The 27,790-nt window shown below is 43.0% G+C and overlaps 1 protein-coding gene and 1 pseudogene across 1 annotated transcript in view; one reads left to right on the forward strand and one right to left on the reverse strand.

The window, feature by feature from the left end:
- Positions 1 to 282: 282 nt before the first annotated feature.
- LOC117815293 lies at positions 283 to 15,766 on the reverse strand (annotated as a pseudogene).
- A 1,637-nt stretch (positions 15,767 to 17,403) lies between these two features.
- The window catches only part of LOC117815361 (B-cell lymphoma/leukemia 11A-like), a 33,308-nt gene continuing 22,921 nt past the window's right edge, over positions 17,404 to 27,790 (forward strand). Inside the window, exons 1-2 of the mRNA XM_034687020.1 lie at positions 17,404 to 17,755; positions 20,432 to 20,824. Coding sequence (XP_034542911.1) covers positions 17,701 to 17,755; positions 20,432 to 20,824 — 448 coding nt within the window. The 5' untranslated portion in view covers positions 17,404 to 17,700. The remainder of the gene's footprint in view (positions 17,756 to 20,431; positions 20,825 to 27,790) is intronic.

The raw sequence follows: 27,790 nt of genomic DNA on the forward strand, positions 1-27,790 counted from the left end.
AAGGACATCAACATAATGAAGGAGCATGGGGATGTAAGTGTCCTGGTCCCTCAGAGATGAATTGTTACATTAATCAGCTTGTAATGTGCAAAAACAAACACCACCTCCTCCTCAACACTGTTACATGTCTCTTCTCTGACTGTTATGATTGTTTGATTGTTAGGGCACTTGTGACAAAGTACATTTGGAAGAGGAAAACCTTTGTGGGAGCTACATTTGATTTCATCTCTATAAACACAATGGTCTTTATACTGGTTTCAAGGGGCAACAAGAAGAAAGGCATGGATGGGACTTTTTAATTGAACCATTATAAACATTTTTACTGTACATACTCAGTTCCTTCCCAAGCGAACCTTTTCTGATGGAAATTCATCACTGAGACAGGTTGGGGATAGCAATTGCAACAAGTCAACAAATATATTTAATTTTGTAATACTTCTATGGCAAGGTGGAAGAACACTTTTCGCATATGCCTCTGCAGAGTAATTTTTGGACACCATGGCACCTTTCAAGTTTGAGTTTCTGCATTAGTCTTTAGTCTAACAAGCTAAAAAAAAAGGTTATAAGGTTTGTACTTAAATGGCAAGACCTCACTTTTTGTAAAAGTCAGAGATAGGCTGATAAAGGGAACGAAACGGAAAGCAGGAGTTATAAATTTGGACTATTTCCGCTCATCTTAAACTTCCATTCTTCTGTCAAAAGCTTCAAGCATAATGGATGATGAGAGGTAACACGAAAACACAAGTGGGTAATTGTATATAATGTCATACCTTTTTCATATGCCCACAAATTAACATATTAATGCTTTCATATTGTATATCTCACATTTGAAGAGCTGCTTTTTGGTAGATGGATAATTACAGAGTCCAAACACGGTCAGGCAGTCAGGCTTTCACACTCAACAGACTTTGTTCTCCTCCCTCGTTGCTCTGAAACCCAACACTGAAAATGTTTCTGATAGCTTAAGCATGTCCAACATAAAGAATGCATTCTGGATTATGTCCTTTGTGTACCAGTTCTAGGATCTAGAGCTCTGTTTGGGCCCTGGGTCTCGCTGTACCCCTGCATGGTCTGAAGGTCCACTGGGTTCAGTGGTCGTACCTTCTGGCCGGGATGTTCCAGATCCAGGGCGTAGCAATGACACTCCTGGGCCGATCTTTTGGTCACCCACAGGGCTAGTCAGGCCCATAGTGGACAGGGCATCCAGGGTGCCATCTGGGTCCACCATCATGTCGATTACTGTCAAATTAAGTATTCTTGAAGTTTACATGACTCTGAACTGTAGAAATTAAATGGGGTTCTAATTTCATGTGTCATGGTTCACTATAACTAAATTAATGCATCACATCCATACCTAGCAGTTGTCTTTCCACTCTCCTAAGGTCTTGAAGGATGGTTGAAATCTCCTGTTAACATGAATAAAAATTGGAAAAGGTAAAGGATGTGATTAAGCAATTGAAAGTTCAAACACTGAATAAATCAGCCCAGCACATCTCCGTGAAACAGCAGGAATACATTTGGAGCTGAGCCTTGTACACTCAGTAATGCTTTATGAGCTCTGTGACTGCGTGCTGGATATACTTCATTTCTCCTCAGGGTGTTTGTGAGGTCAGGCTAGTTTAAAGTCAGAATTTATGACTACAATGAAGTTTTGAGGTCTCCTAACTTTTTGCAGCCCAAACAGAAGCTCATAAGTCTTTTATTTATTCAATCTAAACATCCATAATCAGTCTCCTCCTCAAAACTGTGTTAATTTATTTATAACACTGACGTATCTTAGAATTGATCTCTCAGACGTCTGTTATACTGTCAACACTCATGTTCAGTAATTATAAAGATTCATGATTTGCATGAATATACACAAGACCAAAAAGTGGATTTCACTCTTGATAGCATTATTCTCAGACAACGAGACAACTGATTACAGCCATGAACAAATGGATAGGCAGGTTATCCATTCAATGTGGCTGTTGTAAATCATCTTTTAGTCCATATCTTTCTGGATCAATTTATATCAAACTAATACCAAAAGTGAACATTATTAGACTTCCATGGTTATAGCTCTGTGAGGCTGAGCTCTGAGGCTCTGTGATAGCATGCTTACAACATGCAACCCCACCATGGTCAACGCATGTCTAACATGGATCTGGTTCTGCTGGAGGTTTTTGCCTTTTAAAGGAAGTTTGTCCTTGCCACTGTAACTTGCTAAATGCTGCAAAGTGCTCTGCTCATGGTGGATTAAGATGAGATCAGGCTGAGTCCTGTCTGTAAAATGGGCCTGGATCTTATCCTGTCTTGATGTTAGGTCTTTGATAATAATAGAACATTGAGTACAGTTTAAATCTGCTCTGTTCGAAAAGAGTCTTCAGATAACATTTGTTGTGATTTGGCGAAATAAAGCTGGCTGTATTGTTTAAGAAACTGGGTGAGAAAAACTGAGAAGCTTATGACTGTAATGCCTTCATTAGTAATTGTTTTAATGACAAATCAACAAATAGTTATTTAGACAATAAGATAAGTAACCTCAATGTCATAGTGATGAGATGAGTTGTCATAAAGTTTTAACCTCTGGTAACCAGTTTAATCTTTATTAGAGCTTCTGATACATGCAGCTGTAGTGACTCAGTAGAAAAGACTGTCTGATCTGTTTCACAGCCTTCAGCAGAAGATTGATAAGTGAGCAGGTTAGTCACCTTGTTGGAGCTCTTGAGCAGTAAGGAGTCATGCTCTGCCTGCAGTTTGTTCTCGATCTCATCCCAGTTCACTCCTTTATCCTTGAAGAGGATCCTGGAGGCCGAGTCAGCAAAAAAACAGATAAGAGTGAAAAATATAAAAACATGTTTAATTTACTTCTTTGATAGAAATATCAGTTGACTGTTAATATGAGATAATGCATGCATTGTCTGTGGATGCAGAAGTGAAAAATCAGGCTTTTGAGTCGTCATCCAACTTTATAATGAGTCAAACACGTCAGCATAAACCTTTGTTGTGCCACTCATTTTGGCCTAATTCTTCCATACAACACACGCAGGGATGTTAACGCAGCAGCTGCATGTTTCTTTATCAAAAGTCCTGAATTTCCAATTTTAGTGATGTTATTTTAGACTAAATTATATAACACATATCCTCATGGACCAACTTCCTGTTTTGCACACAAGCTTACCTGATTTTGCAGGTGGTTTTGTCAACAGACTGACGTATCTTTGTGGACAGTTGAGTCACAGATGTTAGTAGTAAACTGTCCAGCACTCCCTGATAGATGATGAGAAGAAACACATCATTTTCACTTTGGTTTAACTGTGTCAACCAACACCACTGATGATACAATGCAGAAAAGCATTAAAGGATCCTGCAACCTTTTCACTGCTATCGCAGAATTCTGCCTCATCATTGCCATAGATATTAATGCATTTACACATTCATGCATCAATAAAAATTGTATTTCTTATTAGCTCAACAAGAAACTTTAAGACTAATCAGGAGCACACTTGCTGGGGAGACTGTTGAGCCTGTAAAGAGCTCCCTCTAGTGGAAAACTTGTGATACACACATACATACATTGAGCTCAGGCTGCATAATTCACAAACATACTGAACTGCTGCAACATTTATCAGTCACAAAGTGGAGGGGGAAACCAAGTCTGCATACTGATGTTTTCAGACTACTTAAGTAACAGATGAGTGTCTTAAACACTGCAACAACTATTGTGTCGTGTATCCAAAGTCTGCAGTAATCATCTTTATTTATACATAACTTAAAGACAGTATTTATAAAAACACCTAGCATCCTAACTCTGTGAAGGTCTTTATCAGTACACTGTCTGTACATTATATGGTCAGGTTAATGTTTTCATATTAAAACAAGGACTCACATCATCTCTATTCCAAGTCTGTCTGCGGATAGAGCGGGAGCTCTGTCCAGAGCCACGAGGTCGGAGCTCCACAGACCTCCCGTTGGTTCCCATGCTGTTGTTCTCTGCAGAGCCGCCATGGTCCAAGCTGTCTTCGAAAACACGCTCCTCCAGCTTAAAGAGAATATACATGTATATACAGGAAGTGTTAAAGCATCAGATTCTCTCTTTCAACACTTGATCATTTGAAATTTGTGAAGACGAAGAAGAGGAAGTGGAATCTGGGGATAAATAATGACCACATCATCAAAAATCTTGATATTTTGTTGCAGTTTTCTTGTTTAGACTGCTGCTGAGTACCAGAACTCCAGGATCAGTGGCTGCAGGGCTGACAGAGTCGATCTCTCCGGCCACATCATGAATTTCTCTGGCAAGCATGGCTAGGTCTTTGGCTAGGTCTTGGCTAATCCTAAAAAACAAATATATCAAATAAACATTCAGTATGTTAAACCTTCTCTTGTATGGTTTAAATATGTTTTATAGAAGGCCTCATCGCTGAAAAAAATAAAAAATAAATATATACAGCAATGCATCTCTAAGCCAGAGAGGGATGTCTGAATACAATAATCATAACTCATCACTGCACTCAACTACCTCTCGCCAACATACCTTGCTATTTCCTCACTGTGTGCAGTCCAGTCTCTCATGTACTCATCCTGTTCTCTTGAGTGCTGCTTCAGGGCTGCCAGGCCTGCAGGATTAGGAGTCGCAGGGGTCGAACCTCCGAGCTGAGCCACCCGGGTGGAAGGAAACGGCCGTGTTTGACCTTGCTTGGAGAGGTGACGGTTTGAGCCGTACTCGTCCTCTGAGGTGGAGGCGTAATCGACAGGAACACGGCGCCACCGAGTGCCAGCTGGTATTCACATAAAAATGGAGGTAAAGTTTAGATGATGCTTGGAATGTACTAACTGATTAATTTGGGATGCTACGGCTAATATATGCTAAATTTAAGGTTAATATTGTCAAGTAGTTTGCAGTTGCACATAAAGACAACACTAGTATTCATATGCAGCAATTTCCCTGGCAACTTGACCAAAGTAGGTCCTACATGTACTCTCCTTGAGCTCCGTTTTGGTCACCACCAACTCCAGTGAAACAATCTGGCATATTAGCTATGGGCACCTGCACAATTTTGAAAAGCTAGCTTTACATTTTTTTTCTGTCTGCTGTTGGGAGGCTGTCAGGATGATAATTTTACAAAATAGCCATGTGCTGTGGCTGAGGAAAACTCTGATTGGAGTGAACCACATCAAAGCAGATATTGGCTTTGAAACCAATTCAAGAGGCTGAAAGGTGCTAAAATGGTCTGCAGACTTATGGGTAATTATGGGTTATGTGTAATATTTATGCAATACAAACATCACTCTGGACTCAATAAAAGACCTAGATGTATTAAAACATTAAATATTTCCATTTTCAAAATGCATAAAATGAAATAGTTAACCAGAAAGAACTGCTTACATGCAGGTGTAACGTGTCCGTAGGGAGCAGTGCCTCTACTCTTGTCAGGCAGCTTGGAGGCGCTATTAGCCCTGGCTCTGGGTCCAGACACTGAACTGACATTAGACCCTCTCAGTCCTTGTCTGATGGCGTAATCACCTGCAACGCTCCGGGCCCCCAGACCTCTGTGTCTTGTCACAGTGGCCTCTGAGTCGCTCTGAGCTGATGGGGATCCCACCCTCGGCCTCCTAGGTTGTGCCAGCGCCTCTATCCTAGACATTCCTCTTTTTACCATCCCTGTCCTGGATGCAGAGCTCGCAGTAGAGGCCTCAGAAGCTACCGACATCCGGTCAAGATCAGCAGGCTCGGTATCTGATGAGTCCCCAAGCCGGGCTCGCCTTAGCAGGGATGCTCTGGTGGGCCTGGGCTTTGGAGCATTGGTGGTTTTACTGGCTGAAGATGCTGGAGCCTGGCTGATTTTTGCCCGACTAGACTTTGTGCTAGCCCCAACTGTGGTGCTCCCAGTCTGGCCTCTGGCGTGGGTGCTTCTAGACTCCTGAGTAGATGTGGGCTGGGAGTCAGAGAGGAGTGAGTTGGAGTTCACATCATCATCTGTGAGGTCCAGGGAAGTCCAGGGGCGGCTTTGCTGTGGAGGACCAGATGTCTTGGTCCTGGTCCTCCTCTCCTGTGTCTCTCTGGTGCCGGCGGTGCCTTTGCCGGTTGAACACAGGACCGTTCTCTCCTTCTGCTGTGCTGCGAGTGTTCTGCGTTTCTGGATTACCTTCCTCGCTCCTTCAGCCTGGCTTACTGTGCTCGTTGTGTCCACGTCTGACTCAGGTGACATGGAGCCCTCAATGGACTGACTTGGTGGATCCCCTTGGTCTGATACAGTGGTCTCTAAAAAGGCTGCTACAGCCTCTGAGTCTTTCTGCAGTGTTGTGGTTTCAATACCGGCCTCTTTACTCTGAGTCCTGCTGTGTTTGAGCCCATCAATACGAGGGATGAGCTCTATGGGGATGTTGGAGCTCGGTTTCTCCACGGTAAAACTCTCCTGCCTCAACAATGGTTTCCCAGTACTTTCCCTGGCCTTCTCTTCTTCCTTTTTCCTCCTGCGTGCCTCCTCCATTCTTTTCTCCCCACTGGTGAGTGGACGAGGAGGAAGCTTGTTCATGGCACCTGACTGGTTTGGTCTTCCTCCTCCACTGTCCTGCGACTTGGATGGTGAGGAGCGACTGGGACTGCCACTGTGACTGCCCACCCCTCCATGGCCTGGCCGATTCTTTCCCTTGGCCAGGTTCTCCTTCTCCTGTAGCTCTGTGTCCTGTTTCTCTCCAAGATCTGTCCGCAGGCCTGAGCCTGGGGTCCTCCTTCCTAAGACCATCTCCTCACTGGGTAGCTGGGGCAGGGTTCTCCTTTTGCGTTCTGCATAGCCAGATGAAGAAAAAGAGGCTGAGTGGCTGGACTCACTAATTTCTGCTGAAAGAAGAGAGATAAGAAATAACGTGTGAATATGTTTGAAAGACGGGCGATGTATGTATGTGAAGAGAGAACAATAAAACCCCTCTTTTAAAATGAGTGCTAATTTACGCAACACTTAAATGCCCCCTTACTCAATGCAATAAGCTTGGATTTACTGCAACGCCAAATTGGTTTCATATGACCATCAGCTCAAATAGGCTAGTTCATCACATTATAGCAAACTAAAAATAGACTCCTGTGTAAGTGACTAAGGAGTCCGTTTCTGGCTGCATTAACTCTTTGCTGTAACCTCCACCATTTCCCAGCAAGTCTCATTTATCTTTACTTTGGCCAAAGTTAGATAATATTATTATTATAACAAATAGGACTTGATACCATGACAATTTTTATCTGATCAACTGTAAAATAATACTCGGATGAGGTTTTGCTATGATGCTGTCCATATCTTGATGTAAAAAATGAGGCCAAGCTTGCAATCCAAACTTAATTCCAACAACATTTAAGGATTTATCATTTGAATTAAAGAAACCAAAATGTGTTCTAGTACCTCGATCCTCTGAAACCATGATGTGACTCTCCCCTCCTGACCCCTCGGGGTCGGTCCTGATGTGACTGGCTGCCAGAGTAGCCCACTGAGAGACCCAGCGAGGACCCCCGACCATCAGCTCCTCAGGTAGTACCTGGACAGAGACAGCATGAAAGATTCAAGATGAAATTAGAGTATCAGTGAAATTTACTTTGTGTGGATTTTGGCAGCGTCTGATTGGTTTCTGATCTTGTCCTAGACTTGCTTGTGTAATATTATTAAGTAAACATTTCACCCTGCTTTCTTTTAACTATCTAACTCACTACAGCCTGTGAAACTTTGCTGTGGACAAGATAAGTACAGCCAGTAGAGATAAATCTCAAAGTGGGTTAACTTGCATCTTGCAAACTTTTACATTGAATTCAAAGGTTTCCGTTCTTGTACCTCTGTGTCCAAGCGTTCTGGCTTCCCTCTCTCTCTGGTACCTGACCTCTGGGAGGCAAGCCTCTCTCTTTGGTCTGCACCCCCCAACCGGGACACACACACACCCTCCTGCTCCTCTACACCAAACACCTGCAACAAACACATGCCAGGTTGAACGAGCACATGCATGTACAAAATGCATTCGTGATGTAATGAGAAGCTAACTCAATAAAGAAAAGAGTCTTTCTTACAAGTTTCTTCTTCCTAACCTTGTCGATCATTTTCCTGGCCTCTTCTTCTTCATTGTCTCCGTTCTCCAGTTCAATGGTGTAAGTCGCTCTGTCACTGTAATCGTCTCCGTGTTGATAGCACTCTTCTCGGCCACTTTCCTGATGTGTTGCTGAGCCGCGGCGCCGCTCAACAAATCCACTTGTTCCTTTGGAGGTGAAGACTTGCGACGACGAGCAGGACTGTCCTCTTCTGCAAAGAGCCCCTCAGGAACGTTAGCTCGACCCTCCCTGATCTTCATCCCTGCACCGCCCCAAAGCCCCCACGAGCGCTCCTCCAGGGCTGCAGCTCTACGCTGATCTCCAAGTGCATTCTCTGAGTCACTCTGGGTACCGTCTTCATGTTTACTGCCTGGCATGGGATTGGCAGAGCAGAATGAATGAGTCAGAATGTAAAGAAACAAAGAAATGAATGACAGGCTGAAGTAAACCACACACACACACCTTTAAGGCTCTTTAGTTGTACAGGCACATCACTCTTCACACTCTCCCCGTCCTCTTCTGCAGCCGTTTCTTTCAAAGCCAATGGCAGCTCATTCTGGGCCAGCCAGTCTGCGACTTTAACCTCCGCAGCCACCATGGCTGTCTGAAGAGGACTCAGCTCCTCTCCTACAGGTCTTTTGGGGCGTGGCCGGGTCTCTGGTCCCACTTTGGCCACTCGATCTTTGACAGTCACTTTACCAGACGCCCCAGGGTCGAACTCAATGGTGAAGGAAGCGTGGCCATGGACAGCTTCTGTAGTGGAGGAGCCACCGGCCTCCTGCTCTCGTGCTGCGGCTTCACTGTTTGCTTTACCTGCCGAAGGAGTGTCCTTGGTCGGGATCTCAAAGTAGCTTGGCTCCTGATTGGAGGTTTGTGGGGCAGATTTTGGGACCTCTGCACTTTTCTTTGTGTCTGTTATAATGAAAGCAAACATGCATGAGGAATCATACAGCCTTCTTTATGTAAGGTAAGTATAATATTTGTTAGGGCTGAACAGACTAGTGCAAAAAGACTAGTCACAAAATTAGAGATATTTCAACAACACAATCCACATAATTTACATCACAAACAGCTTCATCATTAAGATCCCATTAAAAAGCATTGTTTAATTTATTGTAAATACCTATTTCAGCTTTTTCTCTTTTGCGCTCTGAGCTCTTTTCCTCTGGTTTCCCTGGTTGTTGATCACCAGCATCTCCATCTCCCCACCAGGCAGGCTGACCATAGAGAGGTGTGCCTCTGTGCAGCACCGCTAAGTCCACTGATAAAAAAAATACCCACCAGTCAGTACATACTCGTGTACCTCCAAAATTAGAATATTATGAAAATGGATTTACTTTTCAAATTTTTTTCCTTAACCCAAAATTTGTAAAGTATGTAAAAAAGGTTTTATTATTCTTTTATTTTCATCTGTAGGCCAGAATTGCTCAAATTAAAACAGAGTAATGCTTGAAATATTTCAGTTTACATGTGTCTAGAATATATCAAATTTTCATTTTCTTAAATAACAGTTTGAAAATATTCAACTATTTTACCATACACTTTATTTTTTCATAAGTACTAATACATGGGAATGCCAATTTATCTAAATTACAACTTATGGAACAGACTAAAAAGTGAAGATATTCAGTTGGTTCATCTTTGCCACAGATTAACTCACAGATTAATTTAACAGATTTACAATTTTGTTTTTGTTTAAATGATGTTGTAGTTTAATTCTACTCATGGTTTATTTGCTCAGATACTTAGTTTATTTTGCATTTTGGTTTTTAGAGTTGGCTGCTAATGCATTTTTGTTTTATGGAGAATGTGCAATTTTAAATAAATGTTTTTCTTATTTTGTTTTGTTGTGTGGACCCCAGGAAGACTGGCAACCACACTGTGGAAGCTATTGGGGAGCCGAATAAAGAATAAGGAAGTAACTAAGATTGTAACTAATTCATAAATATATAATACATTAAATCAACAATGACAAACAATACACTAATATCACTAATATCACTTAAGTTAAGTTGTAGGCTCATATTTTTAAATCTATACACATTATATACATTGTGTAATTGTAATGCTTCTATCAGCATGTATAAATCCATTTATATTTAGTGCTAAATTACAACAACAACAACAATAACAATGTCATTTAGCAGACCCTTTTATCCAAAGTGACGTACATACGAGAACAAGAACAACACAAGCAAAGATGGAAGACAAGAGGAACCAGATCAGTAAGGGTAACAAAGTGCTTCAAGTCAATTTGGGTGCAGGTACTGCCAAGCAGTGTAAAGGCAATGCACAAAAGTAGATAAGGAATTTTATATATTTTTTTAATAAAATAAGGAACATCTACAATGAAGCAACCAACCCATTTAAGACCTTCCATTATCATCATCAACAATTAACATCACCACAATAATGACCAAAGTGTCAAGTGCTGGGTCACTCAAGAGCTAAATTACTTTATTGATTACAACACAAAAGGCAGACAGATATCATGTGAAGTTGCATTGTCCTCAGCTGTTTAAGGTAAACTGTCTGTGAATGATTTTGTATGAACAGTAATAAGCTTTATAATATGCTGCTTTGATTTGTTCATACATGATTATAGCTGTGTCATTAACATGGTGAAGGATCTCAGAAGCACCCATTCTAAATAATGCTTTGAACAATCTAGCAATTAAATTTTAAAGCATGAATTTGGGTACATTTGGCTTATTAGTCTGATAAATGACTTGTTGTCAGATTAAGTATTAAGTGACTCTTTCATTGCTAAAACTCTCATTTGAACACTCTCACCTGCAGTCTTATCCTCCACCCTGCTGGCCTCAGTTGGCTTGGTTGCGGCTCCGTCACACACTGGTGCTGCTGCTGCTGCTGCCTCGGAGGGTTTCACCTCAGATTTAGACGGTTCTGTCTCTGGAGGTTTCTTCTGGCTCAGCTGGAGCTGGCTGCTTAACTTCTCATGCTGACAGATGGGACAAGTGAAAAGAGTTTAGAGAGATGGAGGCAAAACAGGACCGTAAAATGCTGCTGAATCCATAAAAGAGCTGCCAGATTTTAATTAAACATTCATTTAATACAGATTTTCTTTCCTTTTTCCTTCTTTGTCAGAGCGTATAATTGAAGGAACTTTTGGAATATCACGGCTGAACTTTTAGCTTCCTCATTAAGATCAGATCCCCTTCTCTTTACAGCTACCGGTGCAGTTTGCTGTGATGAAACAGCAGATTCATCAATCTCTAAAAGTAGCATTTTGCACACTTCAGCAGAATAATTTTCCTTTGACTTAAATTCACCTCTCTTAAGTTTTTGAGAAACTGATGGAAAAATACAACAACTGTCAGGCTGTATGGTTTCTTTCTGGAACATATAATCTACAAATGAACATGCAAGCCCTTCCTGCTAGTTAGGTACATACACATCCCACTGTCTCACCTTTAGGGCCTCCTCTGGAATATGCAGCTCCCCTCGGACCACAGTGAACAGGTTGGTATGTGAGGCAGGTTAAGGTTAAAGTCTTTGCAGGGGTTGGAAATATGCACTGATCGCCTCATCCATTATGCATCAGGCAGAGGACAGCAAGCATACACAGCCATTCAAGACCAGATAAAGTTACAGTTTTGACCGTGCACATTGACCTTGTGCTGAGTGTCACATGGTTTCAAAGACAAAAAAAAAAACAAATATTGAAAGGATATCGTAGCCAAACCTTAGTTTGTCATCGGTTTTCAGTGTGACATAGATTTGCTCCTGTATTCTGACATCGTTGACAAATGTCTGCAAAGGAAGGGAGTGATTAAAGAATGACATAACTAACAACTAATACAGAATCTCAAAACAAACAGTACTGAAACAACCTGTTAATTATGGTTTCAAGCAGAATCATGGTCAGAGTGTTTGTCAGATATACTTAAAGCTCCTGGGAGGAACTTTCTGTTTGTGTCAATTTTGGTGCCCCCTGTGGACAGAGTGACTCCTCTCATCTCTTTGCTGTCTTGTGTATCATCAGTTCTAACACCTACTCCCTCACCGCAGTTACAAGCTTTGTTGGTAATGGTTGCTTGAGTTATAAAAGGGCATGTCTTTTAATTTCAGTCTGTTTTCATAACCAGCTAAAAATCCCTTACTGGGACATTAATCATGACATTTATTATTTATTAAAAGCACCTATATGTTTACCTAACACGGTTTTTGGCACAAGTCTCATGAAGTAATTAAGATTACTTTACATTTCTTATCATTTTCAACATCTAGTCGTTATGCTTTGTGCCAATAATATATGGGGGTTAGGGTTTTGAAAATCATCACATTCTGTCTCGATTTGCATGTGACAGAGCAGCCCCACTTTTATGGAAACAAGTTGTAAATGAAGGTGTTAATTCACATCACAGCACAAGTGATCAGTCCCAATAATCATATACGTAGCAGTGCTGAAAAATGATAAATACTTAGTTGATGAACACTTGCAAAATGCTACAGAAATGTTCAGTTAACTAGTTTAAATAGCTTAAACTAAATCTAATCATTTTCCTTCAGGAGCAAAGTAAGTGTGTTTGGAAGACAAAAAAAGTTTGTAATGATAAAGTTTAACAGGTGAACACAAGATGCCTTATTGCACTGGGGCCTTATGTATTCTGACCGCACATGTGCTAGCTCAACAGAGGACCGTGAATGGCTTTCAGACGAGTTCTGATGTCCTAAATGATGTTGTTTCGTAAACATTTTAAACTGAGATTAAAGGTAAATATTAAAACAAATAAATGGAGGATAGTAATCACAAAATGCTTTAAAATCAAGCTCTTAAAACTCCTCGATGACAAACTGATATTGTATATTTGTATTGTATTGGTATCACAGATTGTCATTCAGTGAATCAGTTGTTTGCATTCAGTAGTTAAAGCAGTTAATACACAGGAAAGTCTACAAACACAACACTCACCCCATTCAAACTGCCCAGGTCTTTGACTTTATGTTCGTCTGCATTTGGCTCATAGTTGATGACAGCGTGCTGTTTGTCCACACTGCGAGACCTAAACCACACAAAATCCAGTCAATCGTTGTAATCCAAGCTAATCTCAGAGCATCAGATATAAATCCATCTGGATGAAGACTGACAGCTCAGGGAGGAGTTACTCTACCGTACCTGCAGCATGAGCTCACAGTCATCCCGCCCCACAAAGATCATCTCCCTGGGGAGACGGTGGCGTGTCCCCCCGGCGCTCACCAGGAACCAGGAAGTCAGACTCATCTCTGCCTCACGAGCTGACCTTTAACCTTTTAATGCATCCTGCTGGAAAGTGAAACACAGTTAATCATCGGTTATGCATATTTATATGTAAGAATCTTTTCATGAGTCATACTTAAATCAATAAAGATAACATAAGTGCTTGAATGAGGCATGCTGCTTCATATAATTACAGAAGCCTCACTTGAACATCTGTGTTCGTGTGCGTGTGTGTGTGTGTGTGTGTGTGTGTGTGTGTGTGTGTGTGTGTGTGCGCGTGTGTGTGTGTGTGTGTGTGTGTGTCAAATGCTCAGTAGCTATTGCATAACCCTCCTTTCAGTGCAGCAAATAATATTAAACAGGGGCAATATGTGGACAAAATATACTTATACTTCACAGAAATCCAGGCATCCTACTTAACTCCCAAATTGAATTGATCAGAAGAGTAGCCAAATGCTGTACCACACTTTTTCAAACAAGAGGAGGGTTGGTTAATGTACAAAAGAAGGAAGTGAGAACACATTGGTGATCAATTATGGGACAAAAACCTCAGATAATGATGCATGCATGTCAGGAAAGCTAATGTAATTGAACGGTGTGCAGAAAGTCAGACACTCGTATTAGCAAACAGTCCAGGGAGAGGCAGGAAGTCAGAGAAAAAGGCAGAGAAGATAAACAATGCAGTTTTGTTGTTCCTCAAAAACCCACATCTAATCTCACATGATAGTCTCGTATGTTCTCCCTGCAGTATTTAGGATTCCCATTCTCAGGAAACAGCACAACAGCCCTTTTCACAGACTAACAGCCGGTGCCCCCTCCTGTAGGAGCAGCATCATCAGCACACAGGCCCTGCTGACTCACGCTCACAACGAGCCATAGGTGAATACGGGGATTTAATTACGCACACTTTGTCATATCTGAGCCTCCTGTTTTATCAACAAGATGCAAATGGGACTTGACAGCCCACCTCTCGCCCCCCAAGCGGGAATGGAGGGGTTAACCTTTTTATTGGCCTGGCTTCTAGTGGCCCAGATTCGCCTTTAAGACGCTTGACCACACACGGCTACGGCCACTCTCTGATATAAATCTCTGCAAATGAAAACACATCAAGTGTAGTCACAGGCGGAGGCAGCCGATGGGCGAATAGTCGGCCAGTGACAGCCTGAAATTAGCCCGGTTAGGCCATGTCTCAGTCCAGCGTTCATCATGGAAACAATTCATTATGACAACACTGCGGTCTGGGATATTCAGTTAAAATAATGTACCAACATAAAGGAAGGTTATGCACATTACGGTATAAATGTATTAATGTATAGCTACATTGTGTCTGCCATGTAGCCTGTGTTTATTACCGACTTGTCATCTGTAGCGCATTGATCCTAAGCATCCAGCCAGCCCCTCTTCGCTGACGCGCGCTCCTTGGGCCACATAGAGGCTAATTTAGACAGATTTACGATAACAGCTTTCACGTGTTATTCTAAACCAGGTTTGTCTGTCTACTGATGTGCAGCCATGTCTCCCCCGCTATGGACGGCACATATAGGCTAGGTTTGTCGCACAAACCCAGCGATGCTCATTTCATCGTCTCCATCCTCGGAGCCGTGGAGGCAGCACAAGACAACAGCGCCGACCATCATACACACAAACAGAGGAAGGGTTAGTATCACTCACCAGCTGCTCTTCAGACAATCAGCATCAGATATTAGGATCAGGATTATGAGCGGTGCTGCTGCTGCTGCTCCTGTGAGCCCACTGCCCAGCCCAGCTCCACCAACACTGCTGCGTCTTGGCCTCACGGTGGCGCTATGTGCTCATAGGAGAAGAACATGACGTTATGTAATACTGTTCTGACAGCAAACTGTGAGTGCCCTGAATTACACGAGTGGTCATATTTCGCACAATTATTATCATATAGACTTAGATATGGCTTTCTATTTTGAATTGGCTTAATAATAATGTCGTTATAATAATCAAATTAATCTTTAATACATTTATGTCCGCATCGATGTTTATTAATCTCTGCCTGTTTTTATACAATTACACAGTTGTCCATCGCAAAGACAAATAACAAAGCATACATATTGATGGAGCCCTATTGTATTGAACACATCAAAACGAAGCAATTTATTACCATGACCACACACAATATTTGAAGTGGGATTATATTTAATGTCAGTCTGTGGAAGGAACACTAGGTGGCGCCAAAGTATTACGCTTGTAACAATAGTGACACCTGATCTATTATTAGGTTGTCAGTGCGACCAGATTATTAAAACTTCTTGTGCTAAAAGAAAAAAAATATCACGAAATGTAAACATTAGTGCATGATCAGCTTTTTTCATACTTTAACGTGGGTTCAACATATTGTCCTGTTTCTCTCTAAGAAGTTGATGAACCCTTCACAGAGTTCACACAGGAGTTTTTAAATATAGGTCCTATTGTTTATTCATTATGACCACGATATTAACAAATACAATTTAAAACCCCAATGTTTAAGATAATCATATATATTCTGTTGTTATAAAAGATGTGTCCCTGTAATGCTTTGGAGATACCTACACCCACTGTCAGATATTCATTGTTTAAGCCATGCGGATATTCCTTTGAGGGTTGCATTACACAGCAGTTATCTTTCGTTTAAACTGCAGTTACACTTCATCCATGCAGTGTTCCTCAGTGCTGCCCTGAGCCATGAGAACATTTTGCAGATTTTACTGTTACATCAGAAAAACACTCATCTATGGCTTCAGCATAGGGCGCACAAAAATGGAAAATTGCACCAACATATCAAAGTAATCTTACTTATAACAGGCTGGTGCACTCTTCCCATCTTTTTTTTTTCTTTTTTAAACAAATGTGAAATGGTTTACCTGCACGTGACTTTAAATCCAGACGCCTTTACTGTCTGTGCTCCTGTAAAGTCTATAACATCACAATAAAACCATACAAAACACTCTCCAGAGGCGCTATATCATTTCAGTAGACTGGGAGTAGTCTATATACTTTATCACAACAATTTAACGTAACATTACAGCGCAGTAACTTTTTATGCAGGGCAGTGTTTCAGAGCCCTCATAATGCTGTGTGTTATTGTTATGCTTTATTTTGTTAGCATAAGTTTTGTGCTTGTTTCATTCTGTTATTACTGATCCAATATATCATAGATAACCTGTCAATTGGAAACTAATTGACACTATTTGAAAAAAATGCAGGGGCACAAAATCTGATTCACAATCTTGTTATAAGTTTAAGTGCATTGTTCACGACAATCATTTAAATGATTTATATTGTAAAGTGCTCTGAAATAAAGATAAAATATATGAAAAGATGTTAAGCTGTCAATGTTCGCTGTAATGCTCTGATAGTTTCATTTTCGAATTATCTAGAAGTGCTTTGATGTGCAACAAACCTCACCACAACCTCAAACATTTGTCATGATTTTGTGTGTTAGAATTTTAATTGCGAACCTCTCCAGATGAATTAGGTCTAATCTTTTGAGTCCACACAGCTAAGGGAAATACAGTATTTTAATAGAATGTCTCGTCCCTTTTCCTTTCCCATAGAAATATTTAATATTAGAGATATCAACCTAATTTAATAGCATAAATGAGCTCCCTTCGCCTAGCCTGCAACACAATAACTGGTTAAGAGTTATGAGGATGAAGGAATGAAGAAATAATTAAATCTTATTTAGAAAAATATGCCAAACAGCTCCATGAATTTAGATTAACACTATATATTTACATCAGCTTGATAAAAGGAGCAGCAAAGGAGGCTTATCCTCCAGCACCTCCAGACACGTTACCCTCTGCGCTTTACGCTCTTTGAACTGCTCCGCCGCTTCCATGGATAACTCAAGTTCTCTCTCTCTCTCTCTCTCTCTCTCTCTCTCTCTCTCTCTCTCTCTCTCTCTCTCTCTCTCTCTCTCTCCTCTCTCTCTCTCTCTCTCTTAGCCCAGCCCCCTTTGATCCCTCCTGTCCATTGGTGTCTTCGGGGTCTCTCCTCCCCCCCCCACCCTCCCCACCCTCCACCCCTCCATAGGTAGTCCATAATGAGTGTCCATTGGTTTTTTATTACGTCTTGTCCCCCTCCCACTGGCCGGCTTCGCCCTGCCCATGTTTTCTATGTCTCAGTCAGTCCATCTCCTGACGTTCAAGTTCGCAGGAACGTCACGTCCGCACTTGAACTTGCAGCTCAGGGGGGCTTCTCTGTACCCCCATCACTCTCTCTTTGCGAAAAAGTCATGAAGAGGTCCGCACAACCCGCCGCGCGCTCCGCCTCACCCTGTGAATGATCTGCACTTCATTTTTTCTTTGCTTTTTTTCCTCACTTGGATGTCCGAGGCATCAATGAAGATATTTCATTTGGAGTCTATCTTATAGGAAAGGATTTCCCAATGTGAACTCAGCTGAAGAGCCGACTCTAAACCAACATGTCTCGCCGCAAGCAAGGCAAACCCCAGCACTTGAGCAAACGGGAGTTTTCGCGTAAGTGGAGTAGAATCACATATTGACTTAATTTAGCTGCTTGTCCCCCTCAAAGAGCAGCCTGGTTTGTTTTTCTCTTATGGGGCAACTTCCTTGGGGAATTTGAATAGGTTGGGTATGGCCACGTACAGACCCGCAGCTGTCCTGAGTGAAATTTAAAAACGCAAACATTTCCCAAACTGCAGGTCATCTTAAACTGAATGCAGGATCCTCTGGTGGGAGTTTGAAACATTGTGTTAGAGAGCTTTAACTTATGGTGTTTTAAACGTGTTGTATAACGCTGCCTTCAAGGTTTCTTTCGCCATTAAAGGGCATGCATGGGCTTTATGACCAGAGACCTTTGGCTATATGAAGGCAGCCTGAGCACTCTGCTGCTGCCACACGCTGTATGATTTCCAGGTGAAGCATTTCAGCCTGTTCCACTACAGCGACCATATTTCTTTCCGTCGATAGAATGTGTTTGAGGAGCTTTGAGCTGGTTTGGACTCAGGGAAGCGGTGTTTACATACCCGCTTGTCCACAGCGCAGAGACCTCGTGCGCGATATCGGGAAGGAGGAATATAGTTTCCGTGCCACACATTCCTCATAGCTCCTGCTCTAACACCGTGTATTAAACACACAAAAGATAAACAGGTACATGTTGTGTGAAGCTTTAGGAATCTCCCTGCGCAATAATGTTCTACAACTACGAGAGAGGGACCCAGGAAAGTGCCTTTACGCGCGTGTGTGATAATATTACCCGTCATTGATAGATATTGCATGGTTTGAATTTCACGCCTCCTTCCATGTATGCAGGGGAATTATTCCCTGTAATCCCTATGATTACATCAGGAAATGCTTCATCGATACTCTGTTTCGCTGATCTGTGTGTATAGAGACGTCAGAGCATGCACAGATTGGTATAAAGTAAGTTTTGAGTGAACATTTGGAGCTGCTTGTTTCTTTTCTCCTTAATTATTTGTGTTCTGAACGCCTCTCTGCATGCTTTTCCCTGCGCGGTTCAAAGCAATTATGCTCTCGCAACATGTATGCCTTCATTTGCCGGATAATTGTCAAAAGGTTTGTCAGTGGGGGGCGCAATATGATTGTAGTCCCGAGGACCACTTATGAACTTGAACTTGATCCACTTTTTTCTATGCTGCTTGACCAAGGGCGTGCAGATGAGCTTTTTCTTCCACAGATACATGTTTATATACATTTTTTATCTTGTACTTTGTGTTATTACTAAAAAGAGCAACATATGCAAAATATAAACAGTGAATGCATCTATCAGATATTTCTAAAACAGTGACAAATGTCTGTTTAAATACAAAACTGAAAGAGTGGAGATTTAAAAAGATCATTTCTTATTTCAAAGACTTTATTTAGCCCAGTTTCAATTTATGGCTCTGACCTAGATCTTTCCAGCTCCATTCAAGGATTCATAATTATATTTTATCAAATCACAACATTCATTCGAACTGCAAAATGCCACACACTTTGCATAATTTAGTGTTTCCCAAAGGTGAGGATAAAGAACTCTGTGTATATACACAGACATAAAATGAATACAGCCTTTACAGCCTCTTTTTTACTCCTTTTGAAAAAAAAAGCCCCCCTTCTATTTTCAACAATTAGGTAAGGAAAAATGTATTGATCCACTATGACAGGCAGTCAGCATGTTGAATGAATAGGCCTTGTGATTGTCCTCATAGCGAATCAGACCTGCTCCAGTCGCCCAAACTGAAACACTGACCTAAACTACTTTAAATTCTGACGCAGTCATACGTCTGAAAAACGGATTATATTTTAGTTTTCAAACTTATTCACATCACTCTTGCTTGCCATCAAAATGAGATTATTTGGTTTGAAGAAAATCTTTCCACCTAACCCAGCCTCACACACCTCGCCTGTGTCCGGGATATAAGCTGGTTAAGATAAGCTCTGGTAAAATAGGGAAAGAGTCCCTCATCTTTAATGCAGCTGAACATCCAGGTAACAGGGCCTATCTTGCATAGTCCCTCACCACCTTCTCATCCGACCCGACATGGAATTAAAGGTTGAACCAGCAGCAAGAATTCATCACATCTTATCTCGACATCCCAGTCGGGGCACCCGATGTCGTTTACCGTGTGGCTAGATTACTTCTTTTCAAAATGCTCTCTCTTTCTCTCTCTTTCTCTCTCTCCGTCTCAGTCGGTACTTTAGGGACCTACTCCACATCCAACCCCTCAATGTCTAACCTTGGTTCACGAGATCCCAGCACTTTTAACGAAATGGGGTCCAATCATCTTGAACTCAAATTAGAATCTATTTTTTGATTCTCTGAGGTGTTAGGTTCATTAAAAAAGCGAGATTGGCAGCACAATAAAGAGGGTCAAGCAACTTAATCGTTTGGCTGCTGCCTGCGAGCTGAACATGTCAGTCCTTATCGAAGTCTGTGCACTCTTTTTTTCTTTCTTTCTTTCTTTCTTTCTTTCTTTCTTTCTTTCTTTCTTTCTTTCTTTCTTTCTAAACTATACTTTATTGCACATGTTCCACCCTCTTCTTCCTGTGTATGTCACACTGATTTTGTACCAGTGTGACTCAGGATGTGTTTCTCTGCTGCCTTCCCAACACATCTGTGTACCAGCTCTACAGAATCACAACCTCTCTTTCAACAATATCTCATAATGTCTCTCTCTTGTCTCCGCTCAGCTGAACCGCTGTCAGGCGTTTTACCCGAAGACGTCTCTCAGGACTCCCCCGGGCTGGGCGAGGATCAGGGTGAGCCCCTCAAAGGGGACCAGGACCTGCTGACCTGTGGCCAGTGCCACTCCCGCTTCCCCCTGGCCGACATCCTGCTGTTCATTGAACACAAACGGAGGCAGTGCCACGGGAGCCTCTGTGCAGACAAACCTCTGGACAGGCCGCCCTCCTCCCCGCTCGCCTCCCCCCTCTCCACGTCCTCCATGCACTCACGGACCCACCAACAGCACCCGCGGAGGGTGTACCACCCAGTAGAGGTGGCAGTTCAGGTGTCGCCGCGGGATGAGGATTGTTTATCTGCACCCTTGCAAGGAATAATCCCTAAGCAGGAGAATATCACAGGTAAACACAGGGGGAGCTTAAAATGGCTTCTACATTAGAGTAAACTAATGAGAGAGGGAAAAAGGGAAGTGGGTCTTTAAGGTGTAGAGGTGTCCATGGGTCACATTTTGTGTGGTTTATAGAGTCTCTCTCATAGCCCTTCAGTTTGCTTCATGTAGCAGAGATGTTTCCTGTCTTCATGAGTGAGTGTGAAGTGCAGTACGGCTGCATCTAGGAGCTGTGAATCTCTCTCAGCCACATGAAGAGCAGCCCGCCCTGAAATGATTCTAAGAAGCGGAAACATTCACAGAGAGTAAAAAACACACACACACACACACACACACACACACACACACACACACACACAGACAAAGAAACAGATTAAGAAAGAGAGAAAGACACAGAGGGAGAAAAAAAGATGGACTTCTTTTGGTTGTTGCTGCATCACAGATGTGCTCAGACCGTGTGGCCTCCACATTCTCTCTCATGTGGTGGTGAGAGATGTATCTCCATCCCTCCCTGGCTTATTACGCTGCCATATCTATCCTTCCCTCAAATATGCGCCTGTGAAGCATCACTCTGATGCTAAAATTAAAAAAGAGATAGAAAAGAATGTAATTATGCCGAACTTGTCAAGGAAGAAGGGTTTATTTGAGGAAGCCTACAGCCACTAATTGTCAGTGCCTTTCTTGATTCGAGTAATTAAGGACTTCTTAAGGCGGCTGGTTTGTTGTTTATCCATCGGGGCTAAATGAGGCTGTCGTGAAAACATGAACCGACGTGCAAACAAGCGTGCACCCCTCATGACTGCTTTTACAGAGTGAGGTCTGATTTTGGCCGGCCCATTTCATCGTTGTTCATTTCCTTTAGCAGATTTGATACAGTGAGCCAGATTGGGCTGATTGTCTGTGCAGTTTTTATTTAATTTGGAGCCAATTGAGGATAAATGCAGGAATAATAGTGGTGAATAATGCGCACTACTGTACTGCATTAGTCAGCGCTGCAGCTCTGCAGATGGCATTGTAAAGGGACTACTGTTGTTAGCTCGTCAGACCCTCCATCACACAGAATGACCACTGTTCATTAGTGTGCAGTTTGTTAAACATCTGCCCTGTGTATCAGAACACACGCAAATGGACATAAGCATAAGCATCCCCTCTCTCTCCCTCTCTCTCTTTCTCTCACTCTCTCTCTCTTTCACCCACACACTCACACACACACACATTTAGTCCAACATGCCTCTTGGCTCTGTCAGCTGTTCGAACATGCTTTTCTTCGCTCATTTAGATCATCATGCACTGGAGTTCACATGACAACATGAGGTCACTAGCATTGTGAGCTGAGCTTTATTTAGAGGGCTAATTTCTCTTGGCATTGTGTAACGGTGGACTTTTGCTCTGTATTGTAATAAAGAGACAGATTTGGGTGTATGTGGAGCGGAGTTGTGCCCTATCTTAACCTGAGGGAAAGTAAACACAAGCCTGTGAGGCCAAGATTACAGATAAGGGGATGAATAAACCTGCAAAAGAATTTAGATAAAACGTTCGATGCAGCCGCCTTGCAGGAAGCTTAAACATCAGTCACATGTGCATAAACGCCAGCCTCCCCCACCTCTGTTTTCTGGGTGCAAGATTGATGGATTCAGACTGGCAGTGCCAGCTCGCCACCCCTTAGCCCATATGCTCGCTGCCATGTTCCCTCACCCCGCTCAGTTAGAAGCTGACACTGAGATGAGGCATCTCGATACATACTGTCCTACAGTCTGCATCTCTGCCACACTGGTTCATGTCCAGTTTACTGCAGGGGGATGTTCTTTATGTTACACCCTTAATGATTCTGCATACGTGACCCCTCTGTGACTCCTTCTGAAATATCAAATGGCACTGATGGATACATGTTTGGACCACACATATACAGAGTTAGAGAAGCTGCAGGCCTGAAGGAGCTGACACCCAGCATGGTTGAACTTGCAGCCGTGTGGTAGTGGGGGCGATAGTCTGTAACACACCCAGAGCCGGAGGTGAAGCTGTGTGCCTCTCGACCTCGGTCTTTGGGACAGCTGAGGCCGTCTGGGAGCCTCATGGCTGCAGCTGGGGCTGGGGTCTGTAGTCTGGAGTTGTGGGCCGTTAGAGGAGAGCGGAGCAGCCTGCGTGCCATCATTTGCATGATAAACAATTTAAGATATGCATAGGGACACCAAAGCTTGTCTCCAGATTATGGATGGCCCAGAAAAAGAGCAGATGACGGCTTCTCACACAAACTATGTGTCTTCAGCAGAGTGTAAAACTGGATTTATTCAACAGGAGTAATAAGCAGACGGATGATGAAGTCAATTTGTAGATTTTATTTACATTATCATTCATTGTTCCAGGAACAGAAGGTTTTTTTTTTTATCTGTGCTGTAAATGATTGTTTGGCCGTCTACATTGAGTAATTGGAGCAAGATGCTCTCCATTGTTATGATTTACAGCACACAACTGCACTAACTGCATACAAGCTTTATCATACACTGTACCATAACCACTATTTTTACAAATCCTCTCTCTTCTGGAACCACATTCTTGTACGTGTACTGCTACATTACTCCAGCCAGTATTTATCCTGCCTAGCATTAGCACCTCTTGCATTCTCACCAGTGTAGCCATGTGTGTTAATGAGGCCATTGTAGCCGCTATACAATCGACCACCATCTCACACTTCTGCCTCTTTCCAGCGCACTGCCTCTATTGTAACCTGAACTGTGAATCGATACTGAGTTAATTATGGCAGCCACCTTTCCCCCTTTCCTCTATGAAGAGGAAAACATTCTTACAACGGAGTGGTTTTTCTTGTAACACCTCTCTGTGGCTGCAGTGTGTCTTCCTGCAGCAGCTTGCCTGTCCTGTTTGTCCCTGTGTGTTGTGGAGACAAAGGTATTTAGCAGGCTCCGTATTGGCACCGTGCCACCTTTCTCCAAACCACCAGCCCCCACCCCCCCACCCCTTCATAAGCACACATGTATAACACACTGGGTATCTGTCAGGCAGAACTGGGGGGCTGGGCAGTGCATGGAGAGTGTATGCGTGTGTGTGTGTTTGTGTGTGTGTGTGTGTGTGTGTGTGTGTGTGTGGGGGGGGGGTCCTTGACATCTTGTTCTTGTGGCCAGTGTGTGTGTGACTGTGTGCATATGGGCTGCTATTGCAAGTTCACATGCAATGTGTGCTTTTGTTTCGGTGATCACTTTAATTGATGCTGAAAAGGCACAGATGCATGCTGTTGTACTTACAATACACCAGCTAATATTTCACTATAACACTGTATTGTCTGTAAAAAGTGACTCTAATTTCATCCAACAGTTGCTCTGGGCTCTGATAAAAAGCGTTCCTATTTTTGGACGAGGGCTCCACTAAGTTTTAATGAAGGTGAACAGGAATGGTTTTTAGGATGAATTTTTCATAGAGGACATTTTTGTATTCTGAAGCCGGGCTCTAAACACCCACAAATGTTGTCAGTGAAAATCCGTCAGCCTTTGTTGTTGGATTGAGTGTTAGCGGCTGCGGCTACATTCAAGTGCTGGAGTCTAGTGGATGTTTACATCTCCTGTGTGGATGGGGTGTTAAACTAATGTATGTGCATATGTGTGTATGTGTGCGTGGATGAGTGTGGTTTTGACCACTTAAACTGTTTATAGCCTCCTGTGTTGGTGTGTGTGTGTGAGTGTGTGTGTGTGTCGGCTGTTTGTTAAAGCTTTACTACTCTGGGCGTGCAGGCTGAACATGAAAGGGTCTTTGACTTGGCAAGCCTCGCCGGAGGACACCCCTCTGTGGACCATGCCAGGCTAGACTTGGCACACAGCTCTATGCCTGAGGGACGGGCTGGGCCTTAATGTGTGAGTAAGTGTGTGTGTTTGTGTGTGTGTGTTTATGTGTGTTAAAAGAAGGTAGATGAGGTGCATTTGAGTGCCAAAGCAATGTTTTGTGGGTTTAGGAAGAAGGACTTATAGTGGGATGGCTGATACGTGTTTGACTGACAGTTGGAGTTTGTGTGCACTTACATGTGTGTGTGTGTGTGTGTGTGCTCCTCAGGGCCTGAGGCCCGAGCTTCCTGTGTCTCTGTTTGTCTGCTAACCACCCCGGTACCACAGCCTGGGGCCATTCAGGTGGAGGCTAGTTCAAGTATGCTTACACATGGACTCTGAAATCATGCACACATACACTCAGAAAAAAAAAGGTATACACAAATGAGCTTACACACCCACAAATGTACACAGACACACACCTGTTTTATGAACGCAATACCCCCCCCCCCCCCCCAAATACGTCCCCCCCCCACATATAGACAGATAAATACACACACATGCTCAGTGTGACCCCCCTCCTGTGAACCTGTGTTTTGTCCGTAATAAATGTGTTGTGGCAGAGGCCCCATGATGTGTTGTGAGTTGATGAGATCTGTCAGAAACATATGATACTTATTTCAGCCCCCTTCCCTCCGTTTTCTTTCTCCCTGCTTTTTTTCTCTCATTCTCTCTCTCTCTCTCTCTCTCTCTCTCTCTCTCTCTCTGTCTCTCTCTCTGTCTCTCTCTCTCTCTCTCTCTCTCTCTCTCTGTCTCTCTCCCCACACATCGCTCCAGTAGTTTGTCTCGAGGGACTGGAGACTCAAGTTTTGGCTACATTAGCGTGTCTGCACCTCTTAAAGCCTTCCAACATCCACTCTAGAGCTCATTCTCACTCTCACAGATTTGGCTGCACTGCAAGCAAGAAGACATGCACACATGCTCACACACACACACACACACACACACACACACACACACACACACACACACACACACACACACACACACACACACACACACACACACACACACACACACACGCGCGCGCGCAGACAACACATACACACATTTGTTGCTTCTTTCTATCACCTCCATCTACTGTCGGATGAAGCTATACGACAGAAACAACCTTGTTTGTCCACAGACGCGTCACGCAGGATGAAAAAGTGGCCTCAGAAATAAGCATGTCCTGCCGCTGTCCTGTCAATAGCGTGGCAGGCAGTCACATCACGGGGTCAGGGGTCTTCTGACAGCGTCAGGGCCTGTCACACCAGCCGCCGGCTTCACCACCTGCAGGTTAATGACTTTATTTTTAGACAGAAACTGAAACAGAGAAGAAAAAGTGTCTTTGATACAGCTGCAACTCAGGAAGCTGTGGGTGATGAGTGACAAGAAAGGCGATGTATTTCAGTTTGTGGGTGCACAGATTTAACTAAAGTTTTTTTTTTTTTTCACACTCTTTCTCTGAAAACCGATGTATCCTTTTACTTTTTTTGTTTATCCTACTGCTTTAGATTTTATTTCATGTGTTGGAGAGTCTGTTTTACAATTTGACATTGAGTATCACTACTGAGTATGTCAGGTCAGCCTCTGCTGCTCTTGTTGTGACTGTAGTTTTTAGTAGCACTGCGATGCTGGAGATCTATTGCTTTGTCTTCCTCAGGCTCATGGTGATAATGTTAAGGCCATCATGCTCATCTGAACCCACTGACCCTGGTCACTATCTGTCTTTTTGTGTGTCTTCCTCCACTATCTGCACCTCTGCAGGTTTCAGTGCTCGGCTTGGCCTGTCAGACTGTGCGTGTACATCTATGGGTGTGTGCGTGTCTTTTTGTACCTTTTGTATGTGGGTGGGTGGTCCTCTGCAGCTGTGTCTCGACAGCCTTATCTCGAGCACAGAGATATAAGACGGAGAGGGCCTCTGTGTCTGATGTGACACTTGTGAAAACTCACAGTTTGAAAGTGTGTGAAAGTCTCTCAGTGCTTCAGCTTTTACCTTGTCTGCTGCTGCTGCACTTTTTCATGGATGTTTACTAATAGGTTACCCCTCAGGGGGTTCATTGCCTCCTAATAGCTGAAGTTAGCTGTACATTTGATCTTAGATTCAAATCCCATGTCTTTTAAATAATGATTAGAAGATATGGGCCTCATTCATTTTTAAGAGAGTGTTAACTTGGTTATTAGAATCACTTTAGGCGATATCGTCATATTGCCGTTCCTTGCATAGAAGCATGCAGGCATGAGTAAGCCTGGCATACAAATTGAACGACACACACCTTCATCATTTATGCAAGGATGCATGCACACACACTCACACTTCCACCTCCACTCCATTCCCCATGCCAAACTGACCCCCAACCTTCATCGCACACACAAACACATGCACACACACTGACAAACGCACACTCCTGTCCCAGGCACCCTTTACTTTTGCAGGCTGAATCTCACTGATAACATGCTGGCACCCTCATTTAAATTTGAAGCGCTTCTTTAATCTTCAAAGGCCTGATTGCTTTATGAATATGCATGGACCAAGCTGACTCTCAGTTCATTACCTTGTTGTAAATTCTAATGACCATTAGGGCCCCGCGCGGTAATTGCCAATTGTTTTGCATTTTTGATTAGCCCATTACCGGATCGCATTCTGAACATGTCTGCCCTGCCTGCCTGCCAGGCCACGGCAAGAGGCAGAGAGAGGAGGGAGGGAGGGAAAAAAAAGAAAGAGCAGTGCAGGGGAAGAGGGTGTGAGGGGTAGAAACAAGGTTTAAGCAGCGTAAATTTTGATGCTTGGCCCAAAATGTTAGATTTGTTTAGGGAGGTTAGCTAGAGGGAGAAGAAAGTCACAATGCAACAAAATGTAGAACTGGATGTTCCCTAAACAAGCTTGTTTCTGCAGAGCTTGAGTGCAAGAGCGTGTACCTGGCTGCATTTATGTCAGCATGTGTATTTGTTGACTGTGTGTGTGGATGTCCACCTCACTGCGTGTACACGTCCAAGTTTGCGTGCAGTTGGGTGAGTGGGATGGGGTTGGGTGGTGTGCCGGGAGTGGTGGGGAGGCTCCTGTAGTGCATCCCAACGCTCGCCGTGCCTGGGACTTATGAAAGATTGATGGCTCCTTGCAGAATGGCATCACCCTGCTACAACTTGATAACATCTAATGGATAATTTAG

Source organism: Notolabrus celidotus, chromosome 7 (assembly GCF_009762535.1).
Source record: "Notolabrus celidotus isolate fNotCel1 chromosome 7, fNotCel1.pri, whole genome shotgun sequence".
Classification (NCBI taxonomy): Eukaryota; Metazoa; Chordata; class Actinopteri; order Labriformes; family Labridae; genus Notolabrus; species Notolabrus celidotus.